This window comes from Salmo salar, chromosome 03, assembly GCF_965601325.2.
Source record: "Salmo salar chromosome 03, fSalSal1, whole genome shotgun sequence".
In the NCBI taxonomy this organism is placed as follows: Eukaryota; Metazoa; Chordata; class Actinopteri; order Salmoniformes; family Salmonidae; genus Salmo; species Salmo salar.
Window position 1 is genome coordinate 49,277,511 of NC_138293.1, and position 12,152 is coordinate 49,289,662.

The following is a 12,152-nucleotide window of genomic DNA, read 5'->3' on the forward strand; positions in this document are numbered from 1 at the left end:
GGCTATAGCAGAGGAGAGCATTTACAGAGACTCTAGCAGAGCTGGCGGTGCCCTGAGAGACAGCAGAGGCAGTGGTGGTCTTCATATAGGCTGTAGCAGAGGGGTCCGGGAGAAAGGTGAGGTGGTTTTCACAGAGGTCCTTAGCAGGGCTGGAGAGGGGCCGGGAGAAAGGGGAGGTGGTACTTAGCAGGGCTGGAGAGGGTCCGGGAGAAAGGTGAGGTGGTCTTCACAGAGGTCCTTAGCAGGGCTGGAGAGGGTCCGGGAGAAAGGTGAGGTGGTCTTCACAGAGGTCCTTAGCAGGGCTGGAGAGGGGCCGGGAGAAAGGTGAGGTGGTCTTCACAGAGGTCCTTAGCAGGGCTGGAGAGGGGCCGGGAGAAAGGTGAGGTGGTCTTCACAGATGTCCTTAGCAGGGCTGGAGAGGGGCCGGGAGAAAGGTGAAATGGTATAACATTATTATGTAACGTAATATGAAAATTATTTGAGGGTAAACAGTATTAAAAAAAATGTAATCAAACAAGCTCTTGACAGGTTAAGCTACAATATTTACCCGAACAGGTGTCATAGGCACATCATGCTGAAATAATAAAGGAAATGAAGAAAAAATGTATATGAATACAGTCATGTGATGTTTAAAGCATGACACACAACTGTTTTTCTCCATGTTTCGATTGATGTAAGTTCCAGCTATTAGTTCTAAAATGACAATAATGCATGATGTAGTAGGTAAAATGCCACTCACAGACCCCGTGTAGGGCTGGGGACACTCACAGACCCCGTATTGGGGAGGGGGCACTAACAGATCCAGTGTAGGGGTGGGGGCACTCATAGACCCCGTGTAGGGGTAGGGGCACTCACAGACCCCGTGTAGGGGTGGGGGCACTCACAGACCCCGTGTAGGGGTGGGGGCACTCACAGACCCCGTGTTGGGGTGGGGGCACTAACAGACCCAGTGTAGGGGTGGGGGCACTCACAGACCCCGTGTTGGGGTGGGGGCACGAACAGACCCTGTGTAGGGCTGGGGTCACTCACAGACCCCGTGTAGGGGTGGGGGCACTCACAGACCCCGTGTAGGGGTGGGGGCACTAACAGACCCAGTGTAGGGGTGGGGGCACTCATAGACCACGTGTTGGGTGGGGGCACTAACAGACCCCGTGTAGGGGTGGGGGCACTAACAGACCACGTGTAGGGGTGGGGGCACTCGCAGATCCCGTGTAGGGGTGGGGGCACTCACAGACCCCTTGTAGGGGTGGGGGCACTCACAGACCCCGTGTAGGGCTTGGGGGCACTCACAGACCCCGTGTAGGGGTGGGGGCACTCACAGACCCCGTGTTGGGGTGGGGGCACTAACAGACCCCGTGTAGGGGTGGGGGCACTAACAGATCCCATGTAGGGGTGGGGGCACTCACAGACCCCGTGTAGGGGTGGGGGCACTCACAGACCTCTTGTAGGGGTGGGGGCACTCACAGACCCCGTGTAGGGCTTGGGGGCACTCACAGACCCCGTGTAGGGGTGGGGGCACTCACAGACCCCGTGTAGGGGTGGGGGCACTAACAGACCCTGTGTAGGGCTGGGGTCACTCACAGACCCCGTGTAGGGGTGGGGGAACTCACAGACCCCGTGTAGGGGTGGGGGCACTAACAGACCCAGTGTAGGGGTGGGGGCACTCATAGACCACGTGTTGGGTGGGTGCACTAACAGACCCCGTGTAGGGGTGGGGGCACTAACAGACCACGTGTAGGGGTGGGGGCACTCGCAGATCCCGTGTAGGGGTGGGGGCACTCACAGACCCCTTGTAGGGGTGGGGGCACTCACAGACCCCGTGTAGGGCTTGGGGGCACTCACAGACCCCGTGTAGGGGTGGGGGCACTCACAGACCCCGTGTTGGGGTGGGGGCACTAACAGACCCCGTGTTGGGGTGGGGGCACTAACAGATCCCATGTAGGGGTGGGGGCACTCACAGACCCTGTGTTGGGGTGGGGGCACTAACAGACCCCATGTAGGGGTGGGGGCACTCACAGACCCCGTGTAGGGCTTGGGGGCACTCACAGACCCTGTGTAGGGGTGGGGGCACTCACAGACCCCGTGTTGGGGTGGGGGCACTAACAGACCCGTGTAGGGGTGGGGGCACTAACAGATCCCGTGTAGGGGTGGGGGCACTCACAGACCCCGTGTTGGGGTGGGGGCACTAACAGACCACGTGTAGGGGTGGGGGCACTAACAGACCCCATGTAGGGGTGGGGGCACTCACAGACCCCGTGTAGGGCTTGGGGGCACTCACAGACCCCGTGTAGGGGTGGGGGCACTCACAGACCCCGTGTTGGGGTGGGGGCACTAACAGACCCCGTGTAGGGGTGGGGGCACTAACAGATCCCATGTAGGGGTGGGGGCACTCACAGACCCCGTGTTGGGGTGGGGGCACTAACAGACCACGTGTAGGGGTGGGGGCACTCGCAGACCCCGTGTAGGGGTGGGGGCAATAACAGACCCCGTGTAGGGGTGGGGGCACTAACAGACCCCGTGTAGGGGTAGGGGCATTCACAGACCCCGTGTAGGGGTGGGGGCACTCACAGACCCTGTGTAGGGGTGGGGGCACAGGGTCCCTTTTTCAGGACCCTGTCTTTCAAAGATGATTCGTAAAAATCCAAATAACTTCACAGATCTTCATCGTAAAGGGTTTAAACACTGTTTCCCATGCTTGTTCAATTAACCATAAACAATTAATGAACATGCACCTTAGGAACAGTCGTTAAGACGGTTGGCAATTAAGGTTCACAGTTATGAAAACTTATGACACTAAAGAGGCCGTTCTACTGACTCTGAAAAACACCAAAAGAAAGATGCCCAGGGTCCTTGCTCATCTGCGTGAACGTGCCTTAGGCATGCTGCAAGGAGGCATGATGACTGTAGATGTGGCCAGGGCAATAATTTGCAATGTCCGCCTAAGACAGCGCTACAGGGAGACAGGACGGACAGCTGATAACAACAACTACACAGGACCGGTACATCCGAACATCATACCTGCGGGACAAGTACAGGATGGCAACAACAACTGCCCGAGTTACACCAGGAACGCACAATCCCTCCATCAGTGCTCAGACTGTCCGCAATAGGCTGAAAGAGGCTGGACTGAGGGCTTGTAGTCCTGTTGTAAAGCAGGTCCTCACCAGACATCACCAGCAACAACGTCGCCTATGGGCACAAACCCAACGTCGCTGGACCAGACAGGACTGGCAAAAAGTGCTCTTCTCTGAAGAGTCGCGGTTTTGTCTCATCAGGGGTGATGATCGGATTCGTGTTTATCATCGAATAAATGAGCTTTTAACCGAGGCCTGTACTCTGGAGCAGGATCGATTTGGAGGTGGAGGGTCCGTCATGGTCTGGGGCGGTGTGTCACAGCATCATCGAACTGAGCTTGTTGTCATTGCAGGCAATCTCAACACTGTGCGTTACAGGGAAGACATCCTCCTCCCTCATGTGGTACCCTTCCTGCAGGCTCATCCTGACATGACCCTCCAGCATGACAATACCACCAGCCATACTGCTCGTTCTGTGTGTGATTTCCTTGGCCAGCGAAGAGCCTGGATCTCAATCCCATTGAGCACGTTTGGAACCTGTTGGATCGGAGGGTGAGGGCTTGGGCCATTCCCCCTAGAAATGTATGGGAACTTGGTGCCTTGGTGGAAGAGTGGGGTAACATCTCACAGCAAGAACTGGAAAAATGAGGAGGAGATGCACTGCAGTACTTAATGCAGCTGGTGGCCACACCAGATACTGACTGTTACTTTTTGATTTTGATCCCCCCTTTGTTCAGGGACAAATTATTCCATTTCTGTTTGTCAAATATCTGTGGAACTTGTTCAGTTTATGTCTCAGTTGTTGAATCTTATGTTCACACAAATATTTACACGTTTTGTTTGCTGAAAATAAACAAGTTGACAGTGAGAGGACGTTTATTTTTTTGCTGAGTTTAGTTGCTTTAAGGTTATTTAAGGTTATACAAACCAAGCTTTTGACAGGATAGCCTGTATTTTATTTATCTGAGCAGGCTTCCTTGCCAAGTTACAGTTTGGTCTTGCTGCAGACACACGAGAGCCCACAAATCCTTTGCTTATTTAACTGCAAAAGAGAGAGAAAAACAGTTACAATGAATGGAGAAGGAAACCAAGTCACCTGTGAATCAGTGTTCTATCATGGCTTCCAGAACCATAGTAGTTGAGGAAAAATAATGTGATAAAACATGTCATATTTAACATCGACAACTTCAATGCCTTCCTCCATGGAGGAGTCTGAACAGCAGACAAAGACTCAGGCACTGGCGGAGCTGTAGGTGCTGGTTCAAAAGGTCCACTCGTAGAGAAACCTGCTTAAAACATACAGAGACAACAATAAAGTACGGTATCCAATTTCAGTAAATCAGAAATTAAATGAATCAAAATGAAAATTCATGTTTTAGCCTGTAAGCTTTATTAATTTTACCAATCCTGGGGGTGAAATCCATGCATCGCTGAAGCCCCCCGAGCAGAGTTGTCAACGGACATTTATTGCAAAATCCTCTATCTGCAACAATATATAAGGAAGCCTGTGTTAGGAAGTCCCCTGCTGGTGACTTCACCATTTTACAGCACTCTCAAGCTGAAACTGGGAGTCAAGGGGTGATGAACTCTAGCACTCTCTGGAACTTTCCTTAACCTGTTGTGATTGGTTGACAAGATCACAGCTTGGGCCTTTGACACTGATCATACTCTCTTTGTTAAAATATGAAATGACAATTTGATGCCAACTATTATAATAAAGTTGCTGTTCGTTAGTAGTAAAGGCCTACATTTAATGACAGGTATTTCTAGTAATACAGCATGTTTTCTAAATGAACACAAAGTTCAAATGTCATTATCTCTTGTCATAAGACAAACCTTCTGAAAGAGGTCATAGGTCATGCCACCTCTGCCTCAGAGCTGGCCTGTTGCCCGCATCGGCAGGCCAAACTCCTGTGGTGGCAAATGTCTGCAAGCGGGACTTCCTCTCCCTTATGGGTATATTTAGACAACTGAAACCAGCAGGATGAATGTATCACACTACCACAAGAACAATCAGCAGAACATAGCAAACCTAATGTAAACTAGGCTAGCATAGTCAGCCTACAAGAATACATGATGTTATTGGGAAATGTGTCAGTATTCAAGCAAGTAGGCTAATCCAGCATTATGGCAAATGAGTCAACTTAGGCTATATCAGCTAGGCTATATCATGGACTGACTGATTTTAATTCATAAACAAATTCATAAGTATATACAGTACCAGTGAAAGGTTTGGAAACACCTACTCCTTCAAGGCTTTTTCTTTATTTTTACTATTTTCGACATTGTAGAATAATAGTGAAGACATGAAAACTATGAAATAACATGTATGGAATCATGTAGTAAGCAAAAAAGTGTTAAACGAATCTAAATATATTTTATATTTGAGATTCTTCAACGTAGCCACCAAGTTGCCTTAATGACAGCTTTGCACAATCTCAACTTGCTTCATGAGGAATACTTTTCCAACAGTCTTGAAGGAGTTCCCACATATGCTGAGCACTTGTTTGTTTTCCTTCACTCTGCGGTCCTACTAATTTCAAACCATCTCAATTTGTTATGGCTTGGTAATTGTGGAGGAGGAATGAGGCGCAGGAACCAGCGAACACAGGGTAGTGGTGTTTTTAATATACACTCACCAAAAAAAAACAAATGTTCCCACACACAGGGGAGAAAATACATGCGGCGTACAACAACGTCGACATGAACACAAGCCGTCACACAAGAAACAATCATTAATCCCGCACGAACAGGAGCGGGCCAGCTAAACTAAATAGCCCCTCTAATGGCTAATTGACCACAGGTGTCACAAAATAAAAAAAGGGAAAAGCAAAAGGGAATCGGTGGCAGCTAATAGGCCGGTGACGACGACCGCCGAGCGCCACCCGAGCAGGAGGGGGCGCCACCGTCGGTGGGAATCGTGACAGTACCCCCCTCCTGACGCGCGGCTCCCGCAGCGCGCCGACACCGGCCTCGAGGTCGACCCGGAGGGCGAGGGGCAGGGCGATCCGGACGGAGGTGGTGGAACTCCCTCAACATAGATGGGTCCAGGACGTCCGCCGCCGGCACCCAGCACCTCTCCTCCGGGCCGTACCCCTCCCAGTCCACGAGGTACTGTAGGCCCCTCGACCGGCGTCGCGAGTCCAGAATGGCCCTTACGCTGTACGCCGGGGACCCCCCGATGTCCAGAGGGGGCGGAGGGACCTCCGGCACCTCATCTTCGTGAAGGGGACCAGCTACCACCGGCCTGAGGAGAGACACATGAAACGAGGGGTTAATACGGTAATAGGAAGGGAGTTGCAACCGATAACACACCTCGTTTATCCTCCTCAGGACTTTGAAGGGCCCCACACACTGCGGCCCCAGCTTCCGGCAGGGCACGCGGAGGGGCAGGTTCCGGGTCGAGAGCCAGACCCTGTCTCCCGGTGCGAACACGGGCGCCTCACTGCGGTGGCGGTCAGCACTCCTCTTCTGCCGCGCACTGGCCTCCTTTAGTGAGTCCTGGACGGCTCTCCAGGTCTCCTTGGAGTGCTGGACCCAGTCCTCCACCGCAGGAGCCTCGGTCTGACTCCGGTGCCATGGTGCCAGGACCGGCTGGTAACCTAACACACACTGAAAGGGTGATATGTTAGTAGAGGAGTGGCGAAGTGAGTTCTGGGCTAACTCAGCCCAGGGAATATACCTCGCCCACTCCCCTGGCCGGTCCTGGCAATACGACCTCAGGAACCTGCCCACCTCCTGGTTCACCCTCTCCGCCTGCCCATTGCTCTCGGGGTGATAACCGGAGGTCAAACTGACCGAGACCCCCAGCCGCTCCATAAACGCTCTCCAGACCCTGGATGTGAACTGGGAACCTCGATCAGAGACAATGTCCTCCGGCACCCCGTAGTGCCGGAAGACGTGGGTAAATAGGGCCTCCGCAGTCTGCAGGGCCGTAGGGAGACCGGGCAATGGGAGGAGACGGCAGGACTTAGAGAACCGATCCACAACCACCAGAATCGCCGTGTTCCCCTGAGAGGGGGGAAGATCTGTCAGGAAGTCAATGGACAGGTGCGACCATGGTCGTTGTGGAACGGGGAGGGGCTGTAACTTCCCTCTTGGTAGATGCCTAGGAGCCTTACTCTGGGCACACACCGAACAGGAAGAGACATAGGCCCTCACGTCCTTAGCTAAGGTGGGCCACCAGTACTTCCCCCTTAGACTCCCCACTGTCCTCGCCTCACCAGGATGACCCGCAGTAGGTAGCGTGTGCGCCCACCGAATCAAACGATCACGAACACCGAGCGGCACATACATGCGCCCCACGGGCACCTGCGCAGGCGCAGGTTCCAACACCAATGCCCGCTCGATGTCCGCGTCCACCTCCCATACCACAGGTGCCACCAGCCTAGACGCTGGAATGATGGGAGTTGGATCGATGGGCCGGTCCTCCGTGTCATAGAGACGGGACAGCGCGTCGGCCTTAGTATTTAGGGAACCCGGTCTATAGGAGATGGTAAACCTAAACCGGGCGAAGAACATGGCCCACCTCGCCTGACGTGGATTCAGTCTCCTCGCTGCCCGGATGTACTCCAGGTTTCGGTGGTCGGTCCAGATGAGAAAGGGGTGTTTAGCCCCCTCAAGCCAGTGCCGCCACACCCTCAAAGCTTTAACCACTGCTAGCAACTCCCTGTCCCCCACATCGTAGTTACGCTCCGCCGAACTGAGCTTCTTCGAAAAGAAAGCGCAGGGGCGGAGTTTCAATGGCGCACCCGAGCGCTGTGATAGCACGGCACCCACCCCAGCCTCGGATGCGTCCACCTCCACTACGAACGCTAAAGACGGGTCCGGGTGCGCCAACACGGGTGCGTCGGTGAACAGCGTCTTCAATTTCTTGAAGGCTCCGTCCGCCTCCGTCGACCATCGCAAACGCACCGGCCCCCCCTTCAGCAGTGAGGTAATGGGAGCCGCTACCTGGCCAAAACCCCGGATAAACCTCCGGTAGTAATTGGCAAAGCCTAAAAACCGCTGCACCTCCTTCACCGTGGTTGGAGTCGGCCAATTACGCACGGCCTTAACGCGGTCACACTCCATCACCACCCCCGTGGTGGAAATGCGATAACCCAGAAAGGAGACGGCTCGTTTGGAAAACTCACACTTCTCAGCCTTAACGTATAGGTCATGCTTCAGCAGTCTACCAAGCACCTTGCGCACCAGGGACACATGCGCGGAGCGGGTGGCGGAATATATCAGAATGTCATCGATATATACAATCACGCCCTGCCCGTGCAGGTCCCTGAGAATCTCGTCAACAAAGGATTGAAAGACGGCTGGAGCATTTTTCAACCCATACGGCATGACGAGGTACTCATAATGGCCCGATGTGGTACTAAAGGCGGTTTTCCACTCGTCTCCCTTCTTGATACGCACCAGGTTATACGCGCTCCTGAGATCCAGTTTTGTGAAGAACTGCGCTCCGTGAAATGATTCCACCGCCGTAGCGATGAGAGGTAGTGGGTAACTAAACCCCACCGTAATAGCGTTTAGACCTCGGTAATCAATGCACGGACGCAGACCTCCCTCCTTTTTCTTCACAAAAAAGAAACTCGAGGAAGCGGGTGAGATGGAGGGCCGAATGTACCCCTGTCCCAGGGATTCCGTGACATATGTCTCCATAGCCGCCGTCTCCTCCTGTGACAAGGGGTACACGTGACTCCTGGGAAGCGCAGCGTTAACCTGGAGATCTATCGCACAATCCCCCTGTCGATGAGGTGGTAATTTAGTCGCCCTCTTTTTACAAAAAGCGATCGCCAAATCGGCGTATTCGGGGGGAATGCGCACGGTGGACACCTGGTCTGGACTCTCCACCGACGTGGCACCTATGGAAACTCCTAGGCACCTACCTGAACACTCCTCTGACCACCCCTGGAGAACCCCCTGTTTCCACGAAATACGGGGATTGTGACCAGCCAGCCAGGGGACCCCCAGCACCACCGGAAACGCAGGCGAGTCAATAAGGAAAAAACGAATGCGTTCCTTATGATTCCCCAGCGTTACCATGTCCAGTGGCACCGTAGACTCCCTGACTAGCCCTGACCCTAATGGTCGGCTATCTAGGGAGTGCACGGGGAAAGGAGAATCTATCGGCACCCGCGGAATGCCCAGCTTAATGGCAAGTCCACGGTCCATAAAATTCCCAGCTGCGCCTGAATCGACTAGCGCCCTATGCTGGGAAGAGGGAAAAAATTTAGTAAACAAAACAGGTAAAAACACATGACCAACAGGGGGTTCTGGGTGAATCTGGTGCTGACTCACCTGAGGTAACCGAGAAGTGTTCTGCCTACCATCTCGACTCCCAGACTGGCTCCTCCGGCACCGGTCGGCCGTGTGTCCTCTCCGACCACAGCTGGTGCAGGAGGAGCCACCTCCTCCGGTGCCCCTTGGCACGGCCCCCCCTACCTCCATAGGGGTAGGGGCGGGGGTGCACGGGGGTGGAACGGGCAGGACCCTCTCCGAACGCCCGCGGGCAGCCAGCAAGTTGTCCAGTCGTATGGACATATCTATCAGTTCGTCCAGGGACAGAGCTGTGTCCCGACAGGCCAGCTCCCTGCGGACGTCCGCCCGGAGACTGCAGCGGTAGTGGTCTATGAGGGCCCTGTCGTTCCACCCCGCCCCAGCAGCCAAGGTCCTGAAGTCCAGCGCGAAGTCCTGGGCACTCCTCGTCTCCTGCCTGAGGTGGAACAGCCGTTCACCCGCCGCTCTTCCTTCCGGAGGGTGGTCGAACACGGCCCGAAAGCGGCGGGTGAACTCCGGGTAGTGGTCCCTCGCCGAGTCTGGACCGTTCCAGACCGCATTCGCCCACTCCAGAGCTCTGCCCGTCAGGCAGGAAACGAGGGCACTCACGCTCTCCTCCCCCGTGGGAGCAGGTCTAACGGTGGCCAGGTACAGCTCAAGCTGGAGCAAAAACCCCTGGCACCCAGCCGCCGCCCCATCGTACTCCCTCGGGAGCGCCAGACGAAGCGCGCCAGAGCCAGACGTCATGGGAGGCGAAGATGGCTGTATCGGGGCAGGTGGAGGTGGAGAGAGGATACCACTTCTCTCCCATCTGTCCATCCTCTCCATCATCTGGTCCATTGCCGATCCGATGCAATGGAGGACTGTCGTGTGGTGGAGTACGCGTTCCTCCATCGAGGGCAGAGGAGTGGCCGCTGCTCCCGCTGATTCCATGCCTTCTATCGGGGTGCGGGATTCTGTTATGGCTTGGTAATTGTGGAGGAGGAATGAGGCGCAGGAACCAGCGAACACAGGGTAGTGGTGTTTTTAATATACACTCACCAAAAAAAAACAAATGTTCCCACACACAGGGGAGAAAATACATGCGGCGTACAACAACGTCGACATGAACACAAGCCGTCACACAAGAAACAATCATTAATCCCGCACGAACAGGAGCGGGCCAGCTAAACTAAATAGCCCCTCTAATGGCTAATTGACCACAGGTGTCACAAAATAAAAAAAGGGAAAAGCAAAAGGGAATCGGTGGCAGCTAATAGGCCGGTGACGACGACCGCCGAGCGCCACCCGAGCAGGAGGGGGCGCCACCGTCGGTGGGAATCGTGACACAATTGGGTTGAGGTCGGGTGATTGTGGAGGCCAGGTCATCGGATGCAGCACCATCACTCTCCTTCTTGGTCAAATAGCCCTTACACAGCCTGGAGGTGTGTTTTGGGTCATTGCTCTGTTGAATAGTGTCCCTTGAATTCTAAATAAATCACTGACAGTGTCATCAGCAAAGCACCCCCACACCATCACACCTCCTCTTCCATGCTTCACAGTGGGAACCAAAGATGCAGAGATCATCTGTTCACCTACTCTGTGTCTCACAAAGACACAGAGTTTGGAACCAAAAATCTCAAATTTGGACTCATCAGACCAAAGGACAGATTTCCACTGGTCTACTGTCGTGTTTCTTGGCCCAAGAAAGTCTCTTCTTCTTATTGGTGTCCTTTAGTAGTGATTTCTTTGCAGCAATTCGACCATGGAGGCCTGATTCACGCAGTCTCCTCTGAACAGCTGAAAAAATATATAGCAAGCTTGCTGGAGTAGCTAGATGAGCAATGCCCATTGCATTGTATAATAAGATAGTAGCGTGGCAGTTTCCCAAAGTTTGCTGTTGACCATGAACTTTACATAGCTAGCTAGGTTTGATTTATCCTCTTAGTGACCCCTTCGAGATAGGATCCCGTTAACGGGATTGTTTGACAAAATAGCATGGCGTGAAATTCAAAACAACAAAAATCTAATAATTTCAATTTCTCCAACATACGACTATTTTACACCATTTTAAAGATACACTTCTCCTTGATGTAACCACATTGTTCGATTTCAAAAAGGCTTTACAGCGAAAGCAAACCATTAGATTATGTTAGGAGAGTACGTAGACAAAAATAACCACACAGCCATTTTCCAAGCAAGGAGATATGTCACAAAAACCCAAAACACAGCTAAATGAAGCACTAACCTTTGACGATCTTCATCAGATGACACTCCTAGGACATCATGTTACACAATAAATGTACGTTTTGTTCGATAAAGTTCATATTTATATCCAAAAACAGCATTTTACATTGGCGCATGATGTTCAGAAAATGTATTCCCACCAAAACTTCCAGTGAATGAGCACAACAATTTACAATTTACAAAAATACTCATCTTAAATAAACGTTGACAAAATACATAACAATATTTTAAGAATTATAGATACAGTACTCCTTTATGCAATCGCTGTGTCAGATTTTAAAATAGCTTTTCGGCGAAAGCACATTTTTCAATATTCTGAATACATAGCTCGCCATCAAAGCAAGCTACACAGACACCCGCCAAGTTCTGGGGTCACCTAAACTCAGAATTAGTATTATAAATATTATCTTACCTTTGCTGATCTTCGTCAGAATGCACTCCCAGGACTGCTACTTCCACAATAAATTTTGTTTTTGTTCAAAATAATCCATATTTATGTCCAAATACCTCTGTTTTGTTCGTGCGTACAGAGCACTATGCAAAGGCATAATGCGCGAGCGCAGTACCAGAGACGAAAAG

At 52.6% G+C, this 12,152-nt stretch overlaps 1 protein-coding gene across 1 annotated transcript; it reads right to left on the reverse strand.

Moving 5' to 3' along the window:
* Positions 1–238: 238 nt before the first annotated feature.
* Positions 239–10,302, reverse strand: LOC145877501 (uncharacterized). Its single transcript, XM_082973101.1, has 7 exons — positions 6,757–10,302; positions 2,224–2,573; positions 1,788–2,099; positions 1,440–1,634; positions 1,236–1,343; positions 918–1,139; positions 239–357 (listed from the first exon to the last, which is right to left on the reverse strand). The coding sequence occupies exons 1-7, from the start codon at positions 10,278–10,280 to the stop codon at positions 239–241; spliced, it is 4,830 nt and encodes a 1,609-aa protein (XP_082829227.1). The 5' UTR covers positions 10,281–10,302.
* Positions 10,303–12,152: the final 1,850 nt, after the last annotated feature.

Bases quoted from the DNA above. Each gene is read 5' to 3' on its own strand.
- LOC145877501 (XM_082973101.1), bottom strand. From the start codon at position 10,280: ATGGAATCAGCGGGAGCAGCGGCCACTCCTCTGCCCTCGATGGAGGAA. The intron at 1,344-1,439 runs GTCTGTGAGTGC...GGGGTCTGTTAG, and splicing joins TGCCCCCACCCCTACAAGAG to TGCCCCCACCCCAACACGGG. The intron at 358-917 runs GTCTGTGAGTGC...GCCCCTCTCCAG, and splicing joins TGCCCCCACCCCAACACGGG to CCCTGCTAAGGACCTCTGTG.